The 22,167-nt window shown below is 57.2% G+C and overlaps 1 protein-coding gene across 4 annotated transcripts in view; it reads left to right on the top strand.

The window, feature by feature from the left end:
* Nucleotides 1-22,167, top strand: part of CAMKK1 (calcium/calmodulin dependent protein kinase kinase 1) — a 77,332-nt gene that overhangs the window by 45,867 nt on the left and 9,298 nt on the right. For 3 of the 4 annotated variants that reach the window (XM_027848728.1, XM_027848729.1, XM_027848727.1), the window contains exons 4-12: nucleotides 975-1,028; nucleotides 4,624-4,675; nucleotides 8,382-8,515; nucleotides 9,446-9,482; nucleotides 10,321-10,342; nucleotides 11,740-11,828; nucleotides 18,244-18,443; nucleotides 19,306-19,359; nucleotides 20,264-20,337. In XM_027848728.1, the coding sequence (XP_027704529.1) occupies nucleotides 975-1,028; nucleotides 4,624-4,675; nucleotides 8,382-8,515; nucleotides 9,446-9,482; nucleotides 10,321-10,342; nucleotides 11,740-11,828; nucleotides 18,244-18,443; nucleotides 19,306-19,359; nucleotides 20,264-20,337 (716 nt within the window). Of the gene's footprint in view, nucleotides 1-974; nucleotides 1,029-4,623; nucleotides 4,676-8,381; nucleotides 8,516-9,445; nucleotides 9,483-10,320; nucleotides 10,343-11,739; nucleotides 11,829-18,243; nucleotides 18,444-19,305; nucleotides 19,360-20,263; nucleotides 20,338-20,956; nucleotides 21,188-22,167 lie in introns of those variants that run through there. The other variant, XM_027848730.1, reaches the window with a different exon arrangement.

Below are 22,167 nucleotides of genomic sequence, written 5' to 3'. Positions count from 1 at the left end.
TCTCCTTCCCTTCTTTCCTTTCTCCCTCCCTCCCTCCCTTCCTTCCTTCCTCGCCTCCATCCCTTAGAATCCCTGATTTCCTCCAAGATTCAGTTCAAGCTCTGCCATCTACACGAGGCTTTTTCTGATTCCCCCAAACTACCTTGGGTTTATTTTGTATTTATTCTGTATTTATTTTGTAATTTATATTGTGTTTATATTGTACATTATACTGTGTTTATATTGTATTTATTCACACACACACACACACACACACACACACACACAGAGTCTCCCTGATAGAATGTTGCCAGAGGCTTTGTCATTTTTGCTCCTGTATCTACAGTGCCTCGCCTAGTGCCTGGCATCTACTTGGTGCCTAATAAATACCTGTCAGTCATTTGCCTTTCTGGCTCCCAATTTAGCCCTCTTTCCACTGTGCTCGGTGGGTGTAAAAGGAGAGAGTTGGCATGGGTGGGTTAGATCGCTCTGGGGTCCATTTAGGGCTGGAAAGTTCCCAGCGTATCTGTCTAGCCCTGACTCTGCTGCCCTTTCCAGCCCTACATCGTGTGAGCCTCTGAATCAGGCAGAATCCACCTGAACAATGGTGGGCTGATCTCAGCTGAGGGAGGCCTGGGGCCATCCTGGGGTGGGGGTGGGGGCTCAGGGAGAGAGGCCTCCCTGTGGAAGAGGAGGCATGGGGAGGGGCAGGCACACAGCCGCTGGGGCTGGGCCTCAGCTGGAGAGGCTCTGGAGACAGGTGCGTGTGAATGCTGGAAGACTGTTGAGGCTGAGCGTGATCTGCTCTGCTTTCATCCTGCTCTCTGGGGTGGGCTGGGCTGGGCTGGGCTGCAGAAAGGGGAGGGGGCAGGCTGAGCAGCCCAGGACCCCCAGCATTGCACCAGGAAGGAAGGGGATGCAGAAGCCGTGCTTGCCAGCCATTCAAGGAGGTCATGGACAAAGGAAGCTGACTTATGTCCCTTCTGTGTCTGCAGGGCTCCTACGGTGTGGTGCGGCTGGCTTACAACGAGTCTGATGACAAGTATTATGTAAGTGTGTTCGGGGATGGGGGTGGGGTGGGGATCTTCATTATTGCCAGGGTGGAGTCAGGAGAGGGGGGTTCAAATCTTGCCTCAAGGGCGTACCGCCTGGGGCACACCAGGCAAGTTGCTTCCTCTGTAAGAGAGGATTGGACTCAGTGCCCTCTGAGGGGATCTCAGCTCTAAGTGTGTGACCCGATGGATAAACCCCAGGAAGCCAAGTTCCCACAGCTTCAGGTATCACTGGAACTTGGGCTGGGAACAGAAATCTGTGGAATGACATGGGATCCCCGGCAAGGCCCTCCAGAAAGTCAGCTGCCGGGGCTTCCGTGTTCCAGCCTTCCATCCTCCGGAGTCCTTGGGCCCTGGTCCTCGGGCTCCTTCTCTCCAGCCTTTTCTGAAGCAGTTGATTCAATTCCACAAGCATTGATAAGCACCCACTGTGTGCCGAGTGCTGCTCTGGGTGCTGATACAAGTGAAACAGTCGCTGACCTCAAGGTGTTTGCATTCAGTGGGCCAGATGTCAAGAGCAGAGGCCAAGTGTGAGCTGTTTGTTCTCCCTCATCAGAAGACCCCCCCTGGAGACTGAGATCTCAGAGTGGGAGGGATCTGGTCCAACCATCGTTGGCAGGAATCCCCCTCTGCCTGGAGGCCTCGGCCTCTGGAGGCAGCCCCTTCCACGCCAGGGGGCAATGAGAGCTGACAAGCGGCCTTCTTCCCTACCGCCTTTTGGGATTGTCAATGTGAGGATTCCCCACTAGCACAGCCTGGGCTGGCACTCTCTGAGGGCCCTGGGACACACTTCCTGCCAGATTATTTATGATGGTCAGGAAGGGAAAACCACGCTCATGCCCCGGCCCAGGTGATGCCCTCCCAGACCTCTCAGGGAAGAGCTGTGCAAATATGCTGTCTCTAAACAAGACTCCAGGAGGCCTGGGCTAGGGAAACATCTGGGGGAACAGGGCTGCCATGCTCAGGACCAGGTGGCTCTATCACTGCCAGTCTAGGATGGCAGGCACAGTGAAGATTGGCAAAGAGAATTTGCCCGGCCTGTGGAGGGAAGGTTTGCTCAAACAATGAATAATCATTTAGAAAAGAAAATGCCTCCCATGTGCCAGGCACTGTGCTAGGAACTCTTCCAAGCCAAGAGCAGGTGTTGGGGGGTGTTGGGGGGTGATGGGCACCCCTCTTGGCTCCTGAGCTGGGCAGTGGCCAATGCCGTCTGGGAGCAGGAAGGTGAGCTAAGGGGCAAAGCAACCTTTCAGGACTGGGCACAAATGGGGGGTAGGATTTAAAGGCTACAGGTGATGGGGGGGCTTGGAATGCATCTCCTCCTCCTTATTCTTTGTCCCCAAGAGAAGGCCTGGTGAAAGAATGACAGGTGTGGATTTGGCGGGTGCCTCCAGTCACATGCTGTGTGTCTGTCCCCAATCTGGGTGCCCTGGCTTCTTCCTGACAAGAAAGGAGATTTCACATCTATCCTCAGCAGGCTGATCCAGTGGGTAATCCCAGTTTTTTGGCAAGTGGTTGGGCCATCTGTACCAAGGGTGACCCATGTTGGTCACTGTAGTGCCATTCTACAGACCTGGCATGAAGCCCAGTGAGAAATGAGCACATTCAGGGGAGGTCAGGGAGTAGGAAGCGGCACTTTAAACCTGATCTCTCCCTGAGGAAGAGGGGAGCATTCTGCTCTGGTTATCAGAATTTGGAGAGTCTGGGGGACAGGGACCCCTGAAATCATCCTGTGTGAGTTCCCTTACCTATCCATGGTCAAGACCAGCCCTGTGGGCTATGAGTCAACCGAGGGTGATAAGAAGAGTGAGCACCCTCACTTTGGGATGAATGCTGAGATCTCCTGGAAAAGAGGCCACTTTTGTGGTCCACTTGTGTTCATGGCCAATATCAAGTGCACGGGCTGGCAGAGAGAGAGAGGCGTGACCAGACAGCAGTTCAAACAGGGAGAGTTCTTGTGGACCACGAGATCAAGAAGGGAGCATGCCAACACACACACTCATGAGACCTTTGGCTGCGATGAGTGAGGGGGAGGGAGAGACAGAGACAGGAGGAAGAGAGAGACAGAGAGGGGGAGAGAAACAGAGACAGAAGGAGGGATGGAGAGAGCGTTTTCAGGAATGAGGAGGGGATGGTCCCTCTGCCCACTGCCCATCAGGTCACGTCTGACGTCTGGTCTCAGTTCCGGCCGTCACGTTTTAGGGAGGGCATTGATGATCCGGGGAGTGTCCAGATGAGGGTGATTAGGAGAGAGAAGGGCCTTGAGATCTCAGTTGAAGGAACTGGGCATGTTGGGATGATGGCTAGCAGGTGCCCCGGGGCAGTGGTGGCAGCTTGGGCTGGTTGCTTACGGCTGGACGCACCCTTGGGCCACGTTTTCCATGAGGGCTCTTAGACCCTTGGGGTTCGGATGATGTGTCTCACAGGGCCCTGCCAGCTCGGGCTCTGGGGCCCAGCTTTGGGATGGAGTGTTCCCTGCTTAGCCTGAGGCAGCTCGGCTGGGGAGAGGCTTTCCTCTGGACCCACAGTCATGTGGCTCTGCCCCAGGCTGCTCTCCAAGGTACTGAGATCAGAGCCGGCCGCCCTGCTGCTGAAGGTTCTGTAGTTCTGAATGTCTAGACCAGCTCAGCTCCGTGGCAGAGGACCCCCCTGCCCCCCATCACAACCATGAGCCCCGCAGCCCCTTCATCTGCAGCCACAGCCCTGTTCCATGCTCAGACGGCAGCTTCCTCTCTGGTGCACTGGCATGAATGCAGCCTCCCAACAATGGGCGGTGATGGGTTAGTTCTAAAGATGGGCTACATGGTGCCTTCCTCAAATACTCCAGCAGACCTGGGGGTGTCCCTCCATGGATGCACATTGCTGTCCATCCCTGCCCTCCTAGAAGTGCACCCCATGGGGCCCACACACTGCTGGGAGCCACCCCTCACATCTGCCCAACATCCCCAGGTGTTGTCTGTCAGTCCTCTCCCTGCTTAGGTGACCAGCTCACTTTCCTTTTCAATCACAATATCCCTGCTGACATCCTGTGCTCCAGTAGCTTATGGCTGGCCCCCACCCTGCACGCACACCCCCTCCCTGCCCCCCAGCACTGCCCCCTGGCTATGGCCCCCTCAGTTCTTCGGAGGCGATCATGTTCCAGGCCTCATAGTAGCCATATGAAGTGGTGTTGGGACCAGGTAAAAATGTGCTTTTCTGAGAAAACATTTAGGAGTGGCCTTGACCTGGGGGACTGCTGAACCCTGACTCAGTGCTGCCTCTAGTCAGCCTCCAGCAAGGAGGCCCAAGGACCTTTCTGATGGTCATGGTTCAGCCTCTCGGCCCAGTACCATGGAAGCTCCCTCAGGGCAGGCCAGAGGCAGCTTCAGTTTGGGTGTTTTATCCCCAGTGCCTAGCACACAGTAGGAGCTTAACAAAGGCTCATTTCATTGACTCAAACTCAAGTTCTGACGCACTTGTGACTGTCCAGGGCAGCCCTCCCTGGGTGTGGGGGGAATTGGGGAGATGCTGGACCACAAGTGGGGCATGCCAAGCAACAGCTTTTGTTCCTGGGTAGGACGTGGCACTAACCCCCTGTTTCTCTCATCCCCAGGCCATGAAAGTCCTGTCCAAAAAGAAGCTACTAAAGCAATATGGATTCCCACGTAGGTAGCCCCTGTGGGGGCGCCCCAGATCTGCAGCTCGGTCAACCTTCTCAGGCGGGTCCTGCCTCTGGGAATCCTTCGGGGGCCCCGTGTCAGCAGCAGTCCTGGCCCTGGAGGATTGGGGAGCTGAGCAAAGCTGACCTGGTGCCCAGCATCAGCTCACAGGGGCCCTCTTGTCCCCACTCCTCTCTGGCCCGAGCTCTGCTCCCTGCAGGCCCTCAGGAAACATTTGCTGATAGAATCTGGGCCACCTGGGCCGGGTCTCAGGTCTGCCATCCTCTCTGTATCATGGGGTTTTCTGGGGGGGCGCAGGTCTGTGCAATATCCTCACTGGACAATGGGCAGCTTGTGGGCAGGGACTCTGTTATTGCTTTCTTCTCTTGTGTCTCCCACAAGGCCTAGCCCAGGCCTGGGATACAGCAAGTGTTCAATGACTAGAGGATTCCCTCCTGGGATCCAGTTTCCTGGGGAAAGGGGAATGGGCTGTCACAGGAGGTAATGAGCTCCTTGTCCCTGGGGGTTGCTCAGCAGAGGCCGGATGATGTAGAATGTTGTAGATAAGGGGTCCTCGGTCATTCCAGGTTCGGCTCCTGGGTCCTTTCTGAGACTGACAACACAGGGAGGCCTGAGAGTGTCCAGTGATTGAGAATGGCAGGAGTACCCCTAGGGGTGGAGAAGAGCCAGTGGTGCATTAGGACCTGCATTCAAACCCTGACTCTGGTGCTTCCTGACTTTGTGACCTTGAGAAAGTCACTTCTCCCTGGGCCTCAAACAGAAGGAGCTGGCCAATGAGTTGCCCAACCAAATCTAAACACAGATCCTAGAGTTTTAGGAGGATACTGGGGGCAGTCTGGGAAGGCTGCCAGGAGGAGGCAGACCTTGAGGCTTTCACAGGGTAGAACGGCCACAGCTGCTCTCTTTGCTTTCAACGATCCCAGAAATTTTACTGGCCTTCCCCCCAAAGCTGTGTCTCAGGGATGCTGTCCAGTTAGATCCCAGGACACCAGGGCCCTGGAGAGGATGCCCATGGGTGCTGCAGAGGCAGCAGCAGCTCCCCAGTGTGGGATGGGAAAAAGAGGCCCAGGAGGGGATCCCTGGGAGGGGCATAGCCAGGAAAGAGGCACAGGCCACAGTGAGGCCCCCCAGCACCAACAGGCCAGTGAGGCCCCCAGCACCAACAGGCCACAGTGACGCCCTCCCCCCAGCACCAACAGGCCAGTGAGGGCCCCCCCCAGCACCAACAGGCCAGTGAGGCCCTCCCCCCAGCACCAAGAGGCCACAGTGAGGCCCCCCCAGCACCAACAGGCCAGTGAGGCCCTTCCCCCAGCACCAAGCCTCCAGCATTCTGGGTGGCTTCTCTAGGGAGTCCCTAGGATAGGACCCAGGCTGAAGGCACAAGGCTGATTTGGGGTTTTAAACCCCCTAGAAAAGCATCATGGTGTAATCAAAAGAGCTCTGGACTCAGTCTAAAGGCTTGAATTCAAGTCTGTTCCACACTAGGTGTGTGACTCTGAGCAGATCATTCAACTCCTCTGAACCTGTTTCCCCTTCTCTGAAACAGGGGTGATAACAGGGGCTCTCTCTGTCCCCATGGGGAAGAGGGTGGAGGCTGATACCGCCAGGCTTCCCAGGCCTCTGCCCCAGGCTGCTGGGCCTTGGGAAGGGGGAGGGCAAAGCCTTCTGGCTATAGTCTAGGATCCTTCCTGAGAGATGCTTTGGACCACCCCCCAGTCCAGGGAAACCCAGCTATCCCTGAAGTCTGAGATGAGCAGTGAGAGCTGGCTTCTCCTGGCCTTCCCCTTTGGGCTGTGCCAGAGCAGATGTCTGGGCAGGTGGGTGAGCCGAGGTCAGGGGGGAAGGATAGACGGTCAGCTGATGGTTTCCACGCTGCCTGGCCCCTGCTCAGAACTGAGCCAGCAGTTACGGGATCCTCTCCGAAAGGGCCACCCAGCCCTTCACCCTCTCCTGGCCCTCCCCATCCTCTCACCTCTCAGGGTGATGCCTCCAAGCCCACAATAAAGGGTGATTAGAGACTCCCCCAAGATCTCTGATGCCCCAGCCCTGGAGGGGGGACATCCCAGTCCAGTCTCCCACAGCCTGTTGTAAATTGTAAGAGAGAGGAGGAGGCCCCTGGATCCCGGGAGGCCTTCAAACATTGCGTTCATGCCATGACTTCAAAGCCTCCTGGGATGGTGCATTGTCCACCGAGTCAAAGCCAAACTCGTCTGGTCTGCCCCCTACTGGCCCTCTCCAGCTGGCCTCAGCCCTCCTCCAGCCCCCCACCCAGCCTTTTGGGCTGCCTTCTGCCTCACCTTCCCTCCTTGTCCTCAGCACAGTTGCACAAAGACAGTTCCTGCTTTCTTTCCCTCCCCAACAATAACCAGGCCCCACCCAAGGAACTGGGACCTTTGCTTGTGTCTCTGGGGGAGCAGGGAGGTGGGGTGGGGGAGGAGAGAGGTTCGGGGTTGGGACCTGGGGACCTGGCCCCAGCCCAGGATCTTGTCTGAGGACAGGGGCCTTTGCCTCCACCCTTCACCTACCCCTGCTAGGAAGTCAGCTGAGGAGCGCTCTCTCCCCATTCTTCCAGACCCAGCACATGCCCCATCTTCAATTCTGTGAGGGAGGGAGCCCCACTGCAGCTCCCAGGGCCCCTGGGGCCCACCCCAGACTCCTGGATCCCTCCGCCCTTGCAACTCCCTGGCCGATGTCTGTCCTGGGGAAGGGAAGCTCAGGGGTTCCTCTGCCATCCCCTTTGTCACCCCTTGGAAGGTCTCCAAGAAAGGGGTTGTCTAGGGTTTGACCAGTGACACTGTCAGCACTCTCCCACCCTGTCCATCCTGGGGATGGAAGGGAAGCTGGGGAGGTCTGAGAATCTGGGTTAGATGCCCCCACGTGGTGGCCCATCCACCTCCCCGCTGTTCTGGGTGTCTACCCAAGGCACAGATCAGCTCACCCCATAACTCCATCTTCCTAACTCGTGATCACTGTGTACACCCTCATGGTCCCTGGGCAGAGGGGATTCACAAAGAAATATGAGTTTCAGCCTCTGGCCCTGGGGTGTTCCAGGCCCAGGTGGGCGACCCTCATTGAAAGAACAGAAGAACAAGATGGAGGAGGGGATCCCTTGTGATCCCTGAGCTGAATGGGCAGCTCCCTCTAGAAGCCCCCAGGCTTAGGGAAGAGCAAGAGAGAGGGGGGCATGCAGGAAGGAGGGGAGCCACCATGCTGGCAGGGAGCTGGGAGGCCCCTTGCCTGGAGAAAAGGAGGCTGAGGGGGAACTGGGGAACTGTCTTCATGCATCTGAAGGGCCGCGTGTGAGTGTGTGTGTGTGTGTGTGTGTGTGTGTGTGTGGTGCTTGCTACAAGGAGGCTGGCTGGGGCCAGATATCTAGAAAACCTTCCTAACAGAATTGAAGAACTACGCTTCCCGATGCTTAGAGCGGCCAAAGAAGGGAGGCTGAGGCGGGGGGGCAGGGACAAACTGGAGGGTTTCTTGGGCAGAGGCTGGGTGGCCCCTTGGGGACCACCAGGCAGAGGCTGGGGTCAGGTGGGGTGCCTGTGGCAGCTCTAGGAGCCTTCAGCAGGTTTTGCTGTCAGGTTAGTCTTTGGTCGGGGGCACCCTGTCCCCAGGTTTCTCTGCCTCTGCCTTTTCTGAGCAAACACCTGTAACCCTCATGTGATTCTGGGTTCCTTTTCTCTCTTGGTAGGTCGCCCTCCCCCTCGAGGATCTAAAGCTGCTATGGGTGGTCAGACTGTACCCCTGGCACCCCTGGATCGGGTCTATCAGGAAATTGCCATCTTAAAGAAGTTGGACCACGTGAACATCGTAAAACTCATCGAGGTGAGTTCACACACCGGGGACAGGGCAGACAAGGCAGCCTTGGTTGGAGGGAGTCTTGGCCCATGGCTCCCCAGAAGACCCCTCACAGCTGGGGGATGGGTGCCCTGGGGCTCCTGGCAGCCTTGGGGATGGCTGGTGGTTAGAGGAAGCAGCCACAAAGCTGGGGAGACCCTCCAACCCTTGACACCAAAGACCATAGGTCATTGGTTACTGGGGGCTCCTCACTAGCCCTCACCCCCATCTCTTCTCCTACACTCTTTGCCCAGTTCCTTTTTCCTGTTCCCTTCATCCACCTGGGGAAGGGGGATGTTCTCCATCTTCTCCATCCTTATCGACCTCCAGGTTCCTTCTAGGACTAGAGCCTCAGCCTATGATTTCCCTGTTACTGGGAACTTCCAGAGAAGGGAATTCCCTCCACCCTTCCAGGCCAACGTTTTCCCCAGTTCCTCCACACTTCCATCCTCCCCTCCCCCACACTGTCCTCCCTTCCCCCATGATGCCATCCTCTCTTCTATCCCCTCCCCCACACTGTCTTCCTCCCCTCCTTCCCCTCTTCCATACTGTCCTCTTTTCCTCCATCCCCTTTCCAGGCTTTCATCCTCCCCTCCCCCATGTTATTATCCTCTCCTCCCCCTCCCCCACACTGTCCTTCTCCCCCTTCCCCATGCTGTTAATCTCTCCTCCCCCCTCCCCCCACCGCCTTCCTCCCCTCCATCCCCTTCCCCACTGTCCTCCTTTCCTCCATCCCCTTTCCAGGCTTTCATCCTCCCCTCCCCCATACTGTTATTTCTCCTCCATCCCCTCTCCCACACTGTCCTTCTCCCCCTCCCCCATGCTGCCAGCCTCCCCTCCATCCCCTCTCCCCCTTGGTCCCCTGGGTTGAGTGGACACTGGCATCTCTCCTGCTGATGGCGCTTCCTCTCTGGACAGGTCCTGGATGACCCCGCTGAGGACAATCTCTACATGGGTGAGTGCCATCTTGGTTTCTTGCCCTGGACAGTAGCGAGGGGAATGGCGGATTTACTTTTTGAGTAAGACAAGCTGGGGTGGGGTGGGAGAAAAGAGCCCCAGCCCCCCACAGGGATGTGGCAGATAAGAGCTGAGTCGTCCCTGCTGTGTGGGGTCAGATCCTAAGCCATTTAGCTCCAAACAGCAGGCTTGGCCCTGCCTGGCCCCTCTCAGTCCTCCCTGGCTGCCGGGCTCCTTTGGAGGGGCTCTGGGCCTGGGAAAAGGCAGCCAGGGAGGCTGGGCTTGGGCTCTTGGAGGATTGGGCAGGATCCTGCCTCAGGCAGCCTGAGCAAGTCTCAGTTTGCTCACCTGTAAAATGGAGATTCTAATAGACCGCCAGACTGAGGCTCTTCCAGACCGGAAGAACTCAGGCCTCAACACAAACACTGGGGACTTTTCCTGATTCCATTCTGGGTAGATGAGGTTACCAGATGGATTCTGGATTAGTGAGGCACTCCTCTGTGTGCAACTGTACACATGGTTGTAGACAGTGCAGGAGTCTCTCTGACTTAGCATAGCACATCATTTTACGTATGAGGAAACTGAAGCCAGAGAGACCTAAGACTCACAGAACCCCATTGTAGAGGCCAGAAAGTCCAGCCCCCTCCCTCTTTATACAGGCGCACAGAGGCTCAAGCAGACGATGTGGCTGGCCCAGGCCATCAGGCAGCCTGGAGTCTGAGCCAGTGCTTTCTCTGCCCTGGAGGGGCCTGGGGGGGTGGGGCGGGCGTGGGGCTTGTGGGACTGTCCCCATGTCTGGGCTTGGGACGTCACGATCTCTTCTACTTTCTTTCCAGTGTTTGACCTGCTCCAAAAGGGGTAAGTAGCCAACTAGCTCCTTAATCCCCCTACTCACCACCCATGAACTCCAGGCCAGTCAGCAAGGACAGTCACACCCCCACCCCTCCCAGAGCATGGGGGGAGCAGGGAGGGCTCAGCCACGGGATCATGGAAGGTCCCCTGGAGGAGGCAGAGGTTACAGTGACCACAGCCAGGGGACCCAGGCCAGCCAGAGCAGAGGGCCCCAGAAGTCGACCGATGATTCAGCCTGTTTAGTTTTCAGTCTCTTCCTTACGGTCTAGGGTCCAGTCTGTTAGGAAATCCAACTCTGTATTACTTGGGGCTGCCATGTTTGAGGCAGGACCAAGGAGGTAGAGGCCAGTGTAGCTGCCAGGGGCTTGTAGGCCCTGCTGCCCATGGTCAGCTGTAGGAAGAGGGGGCAGGCGGTTTGGCCAGGAAAAGGAAGACTGCAAGGCAGAACAGCACCTTCATGTATTTGAGATTAGAAGGAAAGAGGGCCCAGAGGGCAGAACCAGGGGTGGGGGGATGGTGCCAACTGGGGCCAGAGGGCAGGAACAGCTCCCTGGCCAGGAGAGATGCTCCAGAGGGGGATGGGAGGCTTCAGGGGGTAGTGACCCCCTCACCTCCTGGAAGTCTGCAAGCAGGGGCTGAAGAAGCCCTTGAGGGGATACATGAAGAGGACTTTCAGTGAGATATGGGTCTGGTCTGCCTCACAGCACGCAGGCCTCTGAGGTCCATTGTGTGAATAAAAAATGTGTAAGCCAGGATGTCCTGGGAAATGAAGAAATAAGGTGTTAGATAGGACAGGGTGGGGAAGAAAGGGAGGGAGAGAGGGAAAGAGAGAGACAGAGAGACAAGGGGAGAGAGAGAGAGACAGAGAGACCGAGAGAGAGAGACAAAGACAGAGACAGAGAGAGGAGAGAGAGAAAACAGAGAGAAAGACAGACAAAGAGGAGACAGAGACAGAGAGACACAGAGAGAGGGAGAGAGACAGAGGGAGAGAGAGAGAGAGAGGGAGGAAGAGAAAGGGGGGAGGAAGAGAGAAGAGGAGAGAGATGGAGAAGAGAGAGAGGAAGGAGGAGGAGGAGAGAGAGAGAAGAGGAGAGGAGAGAGAGAGACAAAGAGAGAGACAGAAAAAGAGAGAGAGAGAGGGAGAGAGGAGGGACAGAGGAGAGAGAGAGACAGAGAGAGACAGAGAGACAGAAAGAGAGAGAGAGACAGAAAGAGAGAGACAGAGAGACAGAGAGAGACACAGAGAGAGAGAGAGAGATTGCCACGGGCCCTACACATTCCTCTAAGGACATGGGAGAGAGCAGCCACAGGGACTTGAGCCAACAGGACCTTAGCTGCAGGTCCTAATTTGACGGCCTTTGCTGTCCTCCATTTAAGCTCACAGGGTCCCTTGTCCCCTGCAGCCCCATCATGGAGGTGCCCTGTGACGACCCCTTCACTGAGGAGCAAGCTTGGCCCTACCTGCGGGACATTGTCTTGGGCCTGGAGTACTGTGAGTAGCCTGAGCTGGGGAGGGCATTGGGGGAGGGGCCGGGGAGGGCGCTTGTCCCCAGCAGAGTGATGCCCGTCTGCCCTCTCTGCTGAGGAGCAGCTGGGCTTTGGCTGGACAGCTGACTCCCTCCTCCCATGGCATTTGTTTGAAGTTTGTGCCACCCTAATGAATGCCATCCCCCTTGTTTTCTGAGCTGTGACCTCCCTGGCAGGCTGGACAAATGACTGGTATGGGGAAACTGAGGCGCAGATTAGCCAAGTGACTAGTCCAGGTGTCCTCAGGAAGTCAGGAGCAGGTGGAAGCTTGTTGATCTCCAGCCTAGCGTGACATCCATTGTGCCAGTCAGGGAGAAGGGAGCCAAAGTGAAAGGCAGTACAGCCAGCTGCCTCCTCCGTCCTGTAGCCATCTACACAGAGCAGCCTGCACTCTACAGTGAGCCTTCTCTCTGCCCCAAGAGTGTCCGTAGGCACAAGCAGTGTGCCAGGCGCAGCGCTAAGCCCGTCACTGGTACAATCTCACTTGATCCTCAAAACAGCCGTGGGAGGCAGGTGCCGTTATTGTCTCCATTTTAGGAAACTGAGGCAGACAGAGGTGAAGTGACTTGCCCAGGGTGACAACGGTCAGATTTGAACTCAGGTCTACCCAACTGCAGGCTCAGCTCTACATTCACTACGTCAGCAGCTGCCCCAAGTGATCTCCCACATCTGGGATGCAGACCTCTCCCCTTTACCTCTGCCAGTGCCAGGCTTCCTTCAAAGCCCAGCTCCTGGAACACTTTCTGCCTGAGGCTTTTCACACACATACACGTGCGCACACACACACGTGCGCACACACACAACCACACCCCTCCCCCCATCATCATTGGCACTCTTGACATTGTTTTGTTTACTGCTGTATGTACGTTGTGTCTGTAAATCAATGAGCATTTATGAAGCATCTACTATGTTCCAGGCACCGTATCAAGCACTGGGCATACCAAGAAAGGGAAAAGGGCAGGGAGAGCAGGGAGGAAGGATGAAGGGGCCAGGACAGAGCAGAGGGGGATGATCCTGGCTGGGGTGGGTGGGATATGGATGATTGTCCAAAACGGGAGCCTGAGAAGGAGCGGTCAGCCCTGTGGGAGAGTACCAGGCGAGACCGGTGCCAGGGAAGCCCAGAGTGGAAGGGTTTAGGAATCTGGACTGGGGCGTCCCAGGCCATTGGAGGTATCAGATCAGACAAGTGATGGGGGCTGTCTCCAAAAAGCCTCCCCTTCTGGAAGTCTGTGGACCAGCCAGGGGAGTGCGGGCATGGTGATCCGGAGTGAGGACCAGCCAGCCTGTTGACAGGGCTGAGCTGAGCACAATTGGGATTCCCAAAGAGAAAACAGCCTGGTTCCAGAAACGTTTAGTCAATGCCCAGGAAACAGGATTAAGCACCAGCGATGAGCCAGGCCCCCGGGCTAAGCCGCGGGGGTACAAACCAGGCAGTCCCTGCTCCGCAGGATCCCCCATGCCCAAAAAGAGGCTGAAAAGGTGGGGGCCGCCAGAGGGTCTCTCCGAGGAAACCAAACGGAGCAGCTGGCGGGGAGTGACGAGAGGGCTGGGGATTGGAAGCCTCGGATCCATAGATGGGGGGGACTCTCCCCAGCCCTCCGGCCAGAGGGCAGGTCAGCTGGAGGAACTGGGGAGGTGTGAGGAGGACCTCAGCTGAGACAATCTGTGGATAATAATGCCTGAGGAGGTAAGACCCAATGGTCAGCGGCGGGGCTTTGTCCCTATGTGTCTGGCACAGACTGACTTTTAGGGGCCAAGCACGGAAGCCTTCGGGGCTTAGATTCAGTTGTGGGAAAACCAGTTGGATGAGTGTCATGGTCCCGAAGCCTTGCATCGAAGAGGCCCCGAGGACAAGGGCATCTCGTACCAGGCCCAGGGCTGTCCTCAGTGCCAGCCGAAGCTTGGCTTGGGAAGGCCGTGTGCCTGGCCTCGGGCTGTGGCCATGCGGTGCCTGTCCTCTGCCACGCCCTGATCTCTCTGTCTGTCTCTCTCCCCTCTCCTTCTCTCTTTCTCTTCCCCCCTCCTACACACACACACCATGCCCCCCCGAGTGTTCCTGTTCAGCTTGGTGCCACCACTGGCCTGGGCATCAGTAGCTTATCCTCGATAACCCCCCAAGGGCTTCATGGCCCCAGATAAGGATGGGGGACTGTGAGGGCTTCATCGCCATTAGCCCGCTCTCCCCCCACGACAGTTCCAAGCCTCGCCCCTCGGGCTGCTGATTCTCCAGGGAGCAGAGGTATTTCCAGAGCCCACCCACTCCTGGGCCCTGATTCCATACAAGCTCAGAGCCGGGAAAGCAGACGTGCGTGGGGGTCTGAGAGCCCGGCAGCCCAAGCTGGAGGAGGCACAAGAGGTGGAGATGGCTTGAAGCCCAGGCAGTCTGCGTGTGGCTTTGGCAACACGTGGGCTCCCAGCCAGGAGCAGCAGAACAATAGCAAGTTGGGGGAGAGGACAGCCAGCTGCCCAGCCCAGGGCACACAGTCCCCAAGTGACCTCCAGGAATAAGTGCTCTGCGCCCACTTAGCCCTGAGGAAGGAGCCGCCAGCAGACCGACAGGGAGGCTTCCTGGAGGAGGGGGGCGGGAGATGGCACCAGGATCCAAAGTCCTTGAGGACCAGGGAGTGAAAAGCAGGGAGCTGCTGGGGCTGGTGTGGCTACCCGGGGGCGAGGATGGCAACCTGAATACTGCCCCCAGAACTGGAAGAATGAGGAAGGCCAGTCCCGGAGGTCAGAGCAGCCTCAGGGCAATGTCAGTGCCCCAGGCCTTGAACAAAGGACCCCTCCAGCCTCCCTGCTGTTGGCCATTCAAAGAGACCTTCAGCAATGGGGAGCTCATTACCTCTCATGGCAGCACGTTCATTCTGCTTCACCCGAAGTGAAATAAGCCAGTCTGTATTGAGAACCAGTGAGGTGCCATAGAGAATGGAGAAGAAAGGACCCTGACCTGCCATGTCCCACCTCCTTACATTAATTAACACAAGCTGTCTCCCGTGCCTAGGATGCTTTGTCTCTGCGCCTCTGAATTCCTCTTTTGCTTCCTTGAAGGTCCCTCCTGCTCAGCGGCCACTGCCCCGGGCCCAGCCATCCCTGATCTCTCTTCCCCTTTCAATATTCCACAGCTTTGGGACGGGCACAGCTAGGATGCTGCCACGGAGCCCGTCTGCCGTCCAAGGATCTGGCTCCAGATGCTAGCTTGGGCTCTTCCCTGTATGGCCTCGAGCTAGCCACTTCCCTCGGCCCTCGGGTCCTCATCTGTAAAATGGGTGGACTGGCCAGCCTGACTATGCAGGTTCCTTCCCTCCTGGCTCCTCCTCCCCCAGAGTAGAAGCTCCCTGAAGGCAGGGCCTGTTTTCACGGTGGCCTTTGAATTCCTGGGGCCGGTACAAAGCAGGGGCTTTGGCCGTGGGGAAGGCTCTCCTGTTTGCCGAGCCCTGGGCTCCAGCTGGGGAGGGTCAGCGCTGGGGGCTAGAAGGGGCTCTGCTCCCCACCCTGCCCTGCAGGGGGAAAAGGGAGGAAGGGGAAGCCAGTCAGGGGAAGGCTGGGTCACAACAACCCTCTGAGGTGATCCCCGCTTTACAGATGAGAAAACTGAGACTTTAGAAATGACTGGTCCGTGACCACAGCCATGACTTGAACCCAGGGCCTCTGACTCCCTGTTCTTTCCACTGTTTTTGCTATTGTTGTTGAGTAGCTTTTCAGTCGTGACCCCGTTTGGGTTTTCTTGGCAGAGATACTGGTCTGCCACATCCTTCTCCAACTCACTTCGCAGATGAGGAAACTGAGGCAAATCGGGTGAAGTGACTTGCCCAGGGTCACGCAGCTAGTAAGCATCTGAGGCTGGATTTGAACTCAAGTCTTCCTGACATCCAGCACTCTGCACAATGGGGCCACCTAGCGCCCCTTCCCACTAGAGAGGCGATTAGATGGCCCTGTGGAAACAGCGCTGGGCCTGAAGTCAGGAAGACCTGAGTTCAAATCCAGCCTCAGACACTTACTAGCTGTGTGACCGAGCAACGTGTCCACCTCGGTGTGGCACAGGGAAGTTGAAGCCCCGCAAAGAGTTCCCTAGTCTGCGCATGGTAACGTTGACCCTCCAGGTCACCTGGGGGTTCTTTGGATCTGCACTTTGCTTTCTGTGTTTAGAAAAGCTCAACAGTTTACTTGCATGTGATGTTTAGGCTTTGTTTTGCTTTTCACTTGTGTTCTGGGAGACCAGCGACCCTTAGCTTGTCTCAGGGCAGCCGGGCTTACAGATGAGCGCGCTTTGATCATATGGAGATCATGGTCTCTTCTGACCCGGCTGGATTTTTCCTCTTCTCCTGGATGCTTCTCCACTTCTGAATGTGCGTTCCCAATCAGCTCTCTCTCCAATCCTTCACTTCTTTGGTGAGACTTGCAGTTTTTCTCTTCTGCTCATCTTTTCCCCTAAGCACAGTTCACAATTCTTATTTCTCTTTTAAACCTTTCAGGTTTATCCTGCTATGGTTCCACAGTCTCTTGGGAATCTCATTAGATGTTGATTCATTTTCCTTTGACTCGCAGTATTTATCATCAACATCCACATTCTTTTTCCTGATCCGGAGGCCATATTCCTTTGTGGTATTAATATCCTCCCTTTTGGTCTATGCTCAAGGCCTTTAAATGAGCCTTCTTCCTCCCGAAATCTCTGGTAACTTCAGTCTGGCCTTCTATTCCCCTATTGCTCACTCTGTGACTCCTTCCCTTTTGATGGCAGTTTCCCTAGAGGCTGGATCTTAGAGCATGACAATGCCTTCTCGAGTGGGGCAATCCCCAGTTCACCATCCCCAGAGGGCTTCTGGGGGGACAGAGCCGTCCTCAGTGGGATGCCGGACTCTTCCCCTGGGCCAAGCGGAGCACCGGACGCTCCCACATGGATCTGCTCCTGAGTTCTCTGGCTGAGCTCTGTTGTGGCCTGTTCCAGCTTCTGCTGCTTTTTGTTTCCTTGGTGCTCGGGATGGGGTGCAAGCCCATGGGTCGGGGCAGCCTGCGATGGTGGGCAGTGGAGGAGAGGGTGCTGAGTGAGCCTGTGAGGGCGTAAAGATGGCCGATCTTGTTTCTGTGCATCAGGTTTTATCTTGTCTGTGGGAGCAGCTGACATCGTTCTACCTCTTGTGCATAATTCCAGTTTTGGGGGAGGTTTGAGAGGTCGTGAGGGTTGGAGAAAGGGTCTAGGACCTAGCCCTTTGGTCATGTGACCTGGCCATTGGCTGTGACCTTGAAGGTCTCCCTTTATGTGCAGCCCTAGCCCAGCAGCCTAAAGCCCACTTGTCCTGGCTTCCCCTGGGCACAGAGCAAAGAAGAGTGAGCTCATGGTGTCATGGGCGACCCAGAGGTCCATGTGGGAAAAGTGGTGGGGGGAGTCCCTGCTCAGACCCATCTGGGGGCCTTCACAGGGCAGGAAGGCCACTGCCAATCTGGAGAGGGTCTGGAAAGGGTCTGGAGAAGGGTGAGGGGCCTGCAGGCCATGCCACAGGGGACTCAGAAAAGAGAGGCCTCAAGGAACATGAAAGCTGTGTTCACCCATCAGAAGGAGGGCTCAGCTTAGCTGTGCTTGGCCCCAGACAGAAAAGCTCACAATGAAAAGATCCCTGGCGCTAGGGACTCTGCATTCAAATGTTGCGCTTGGGTGACCTTGGGCACCCCTGGGGCCTTGGATTTTTGACTCATCAGTGAAGTGAGGGGCTTGGCCCTGGTGACCTTTGAGGGCCTCTCCGGCTCTGGACTGACCGGGAGCAGGAGCCCATTTAGCTGTCCTGGCAGGGGAGCAGTTCCTGGGTGGGGAAGCAGGCTCCCCCAGGGGGAGGAGACAGGTGGGCTAGATGGCTTCGGTGGTCTCTGGGATTGGGGATCTTGGCCTTCGGAGCATAAGTCCGAGAGAGGATTGGGTCCGAGGTCCCAGAACCCTGGAGAAGGCAGAGAGCCAAAGGTGGGGGCTTCTCCCCAATTGTGGGCCCAGGAAGTCAGGGAGTTTGTGGACAGCTGCCAGCCACTAGGGATCAGCAGCCTAGGAGCGCAGGTCATCCTGATGGTGCTCTGGACTGGCGCCCTAGATGGGTGCAGCTGGGCCGAGCCTGAGGGGCAGCGTTCGTCAGTGCTAGGGCACAGAGAGAGGCTTGGCTCATTTTCACACAGGCCTTCAGCTCCTTCAGCTCTCCCCACAATGGAGAGGTCCCTGTGTGGAGAGGCTTTCCTCATCCCAGAAGGCAGTTTCCACGCTCTCCCCTCATCACGCCTCAGGCACACTCTGGCTCCATCGGAGGCCCTGGGATAGTCAGCCCAGGAGCAGATGCCCCTGACCAGCTGCCCAGGCCATCTGTCCCTGCAAGCCCTGACTCTTCTCTCTCCTCTCCCTGCAGTGCATTACCAGAAGATCATTCATCGAGACATCAAGCCATCAAACCTACTCTTGGGGGACGATGACCACGTGAAGATCGCGGACTTTGGGGTCAGCAATCAGTTTGAAGGGAACGACGCCCAGCTGTCCAGCACTGCGGGAACCCCGGCCTTCATGGCCCCAGAGACCATCTCTGATTCGGGCCAGAGCTTCAGAGGAAAGGTGGGTGCCTGAGCCCAGGCCATGAATACAGGGGGCCCCAGCCAAATTAGAATTTAAAGAGCCGGGGCTGGAAGGCCTTCGGGGCAATAGCCTGGGATGGACCTTGGGTTGAGGCCTGAGAGGGGATGCCAAAGACCATTTGTCTCCACGCCTACAACTTCCCCCTCCTCCCCGACCCCACCCACCTCTTGGCAGCGCTGCCTGGAGAAGACAGGCTTTTGCCTACCTCCTTCCTCCCCAGCTCCCCTCCCCCGAGAATCCCGTGTGTGGGGATTGGGGAGGGGGTGGGCGGCACAGAGGTGAGCCAAGCCTGCTCCATCCCTGGGGGCCTGCAGCCCAGTAGGAATGTCTACTGGTAGCCCTGGAAGAGAGGCTGAGCAGGGGGTATGGTCATGGAAACTGAGGGACAGAAAGATGAAGCAACTTGCCACCATGCCCACATGCAAGGGCAGAGGAGAAGGGGGACCCACGGCCCTCGCCATTCTGCCAGGCTGGTGGGTGACTCGAAGGCAAACACTGGGGACCCTGGCACACACCCAATGCCCATGGGCACTGCCCTTCCCCAGCCTCCGAGGTTCGCCTCCTCCCCCTCCAGGGGTTCCTCTTCTGCCTTTCTCGCCGTTGTCCAGGCCTCTCTATGACCTCAGCGCTTAGCACAGTGCCTAACGTGCACACAGTGGGTGCCTAATAAATGCCCAGTGACTGACTGCCCTCCAGAGCTCCGGCCAGGCCCCCTCTCTTCTCTTCCTCCCCTTCCACATCCTCCCTTTTCTCCCCCGGCAGCCGCCGTCTGAATCTCTCCCCTCCTCCACCTGCCTGCTTCTGGCCCAGGTCGTCACCCTGACTCTCTGCTCTCTTTCAGGCCCTGGACGTCTGGGCTACGGGCATCACTTTGTACTGCTTTGTCTACGGGAAGGTGAGTGCGTGCACGCATCTCATCTCCAATGCAGGAGGCCCATTGCGCCTCCCTTCCCCCCACTTCATAGGTGGTCACCCAGCCAGGGCAGCCACATGTAAGGATAGAACGTGCCCACACAGATCTATGCCTCGTGCCTGGCATGAAGCCATTGGCTCGCCCTCTCTCGGAGCTAAGCCCTGCCCCCTCTCTTGAAAGATAAGTTCATTCAATCCCTCTAAGACCTCCTCCCAGTATAAATCACAGTTTGTGCATATGGGGTGGGGTCCAGGCAAAGGGAGAAGGGGTAGGGCCAAGGACAGCTGTGCCACCTTCCCAGCTGGGCCCCCTGGGGGCTTGCCCTGTGTAATAGAGAGTGACCAAGCCAGGGCAGACAGAGACTGCCCCTTCCTTCCTCCTTCTTCCTTCCCTCCCTCTCTCCTCCCTCCCTCACTTTCCTCCTCCCTCCCACCTTTCCTTCCTTCCCTCCCTCCTTCCTTCCTTCTCTCTCTCCCTCTTTTTTTCTACCTCCTTTCTTCCTTCCTTCCCCCCTCCCTTCCCTCCTTCCTTCCTTCCTTCTCTCTCTCCCTCCTTTTCACTGCTCCAGAGAGCCCTTCATCCCCACTTTTCTGACCTAGTCATCTCCACACTGACCCCATGCCCTCCCTCTCAAACCTGCCCTTTGTCCCAGCTGCCTGGCTTCTCCCCTGATCCTGCAGGCTGGAGACCCCCAGCAGCTCTTTGGCTCCTGCCTCGCCCTCAGTGCCTTCTCCAGGTAGCTGTCATTCTGTAGATGTCCCCTCTTCAGCCTCAGCTGTCCCCTACCCTGGTCACACTCAGGCTGTGGATGCTGGCAGCCTCCCCCACCCTCATCTCGCATCCTGTCTCCAGATGGCCCCTCCTAAAGCCCATCTCTGCTTTCCAGTGCCCTTTCATTGATGACTCCATCCTGGCCCTCCACCAGAAGATCAAGAAGGAGGAAGTGGGATTCCCAGAGCAGTAAGTAAGCTCTCCCAAATGGGCAGAGGCCTGGGAATGGGGATGCTCAAGGTCTGGCCCCAGGAGGGATACCTGGTCTCTGTCCCCCTCCCCCCTCCATCTCGTTTCTGAGGTGCGCTCACAGTCCAAGCTACCGTTAAGAACCACTGGGCAGAGGTGGCCCTGAGGGCTCACCAAAGTGGGGCTGGAGGTTGGACCCAATGCCATGGGGCAAGTGGAAAGCAAACAACGTGGGGTCAGAGGACCTGGGTTCAAATACTGCCATGTTCTAGCTGTGTGAGGTTCAACCACTCACCTCACCTTTGTGGGACTCAGTTTCCTCATCTGTAAAATGAAGGCCTGGCCTCTGGAGTCCCTTCAGCTCTAGTCCTGTGGTCTTCTGAGCTCTGAGGTCATGCCTACCACAGCCAGTCTACCAGTCTTGCCTGGCAGATTGGGGGGGCAGGGGCATGGCTTCCTGGGGCTCCACAGGTCTCACCATGGAGGGGAGTCTGCATCCTGCTTCCAGATGAGGCAGGTCCCTCCATCCCAGCTTTGGGTCATTCCCGGCTGCTTGTTCATGGCAGCTCCCACCCATTCCAGGGCCCGAGTCCTAAAGATCAGTGTTTTCTGTCTCTAGTTCTGTGGATTGCCCCCTGCAGTCTCCTCCATCAGGAACCCTCCGCTCCTGTTCCCGCTGCTCCTGGGCTAACTCAGGCCCCTTCCACCCGCTGGCCTGGTAGAAGCCAGGCCTTCCCTGTCTCCACCCCACCTTGGCCTGCCCACTTCTGCCAGATTTCGCTCGCAGGCAGTTCTGATTTCAGGATTCCTCTGCCTTTCCCTCACCCCTACCATTATCTATTGAATAAAGTAGAAAAACTGGAGGTGTCATTCAAGGCCCTCCCCAGTCTGGCTCCTCCCCCATCCCCCTCGAGCTTTATTTTGTAAGGCCCCTCTTTGGGTCCTCAGTGTTTCAGCCCAACCCAGTGACTTATTGGGAGCAGGGCTTTCCCACCTCAGTATGTAGTCCTTCCATTCCATTACCTAGAGCATCCTGCCCACCTGCTCAGCTCTTCCCTGCCCCTTAACACCTAGCCCAAATGCCACCTCCTCCAGGAAGCCCCCCTCACTCCCTTGCCCCTGCCCCTAGTCAGGATCAAAAATGAGAGGGGCCACCCCACCTCCCCCCAGCCTCCAGTCCTTCTCCAATGGCCTCGTGTGTGACATTTGCCTTTGTGGGGTGGGTGTTGCATCCTCACACCAGACTGTGAGCTCAGTGGCAACACGCATAAGGTCCTCAAATGGATGCTTGTTAAGCTGACCCAAAAGGCCAGTCCCTGGTTAGACAACAATCCTGCAGCCTTGGGCGTCTTGGATTCCTTCATAAGCTCCTTAGGAGGCTAAGGAGGGCCCGACAGCCCCTGGAGAGGCAGGGCCTCCTCCAGTCTGGAGAGCTGGGAATGATACTGCCCTGGGGGTGGGGGAGGAGGGAGGCAGCCCTACAAGGTCAGAATTTCATCCTCCTGCTTGGGGCAGGGCAGGGGATGGTCTCATGGGCTATGTGAGAGTTGTGACTCACTGTGGAGGGGATAGAGACTGCCTCAGACCCCAGAGAGAATTGCTGTGCACTCCAGGGTACCAGAGGGGTCCCCTGAGGACAGGGGGCAGGCTAGGACTGACACCGTGTGGTATGAGGCCACTCCAGGGTACCAGAGGGGACCCCCTGAGGATGGGGGACAGACTCAGTTTAAGACTGAAACCCTGTGGTACGAGGTCACTCCAGGGTACCAGAGGGGACTCCCTGAGGACGGGGGGGGGGGGGGGGCGGGCCCCGGGGCGGCGGGGGCGGGG

This window comes from Vombatus ursinus, unplaced genomic scaffold (assembly GCF_900497805.2).
Source record: "Vombatus ursinus unplaced genomic scaffold, bare-nosed wombat genome assembly UNPS02006874.1, whole genome shotgun sequence".
Taxonomy (NCBI): domain Eukaryota; kingdom Metazoa; phylum Chordata; class Mammalia; order Diprotodontia; family Vombatidae; genus Vombatus; species Vombatus ursinus.
This window is presented reverse-complemented; position numbering and strand designations above follow the sequence as displayed.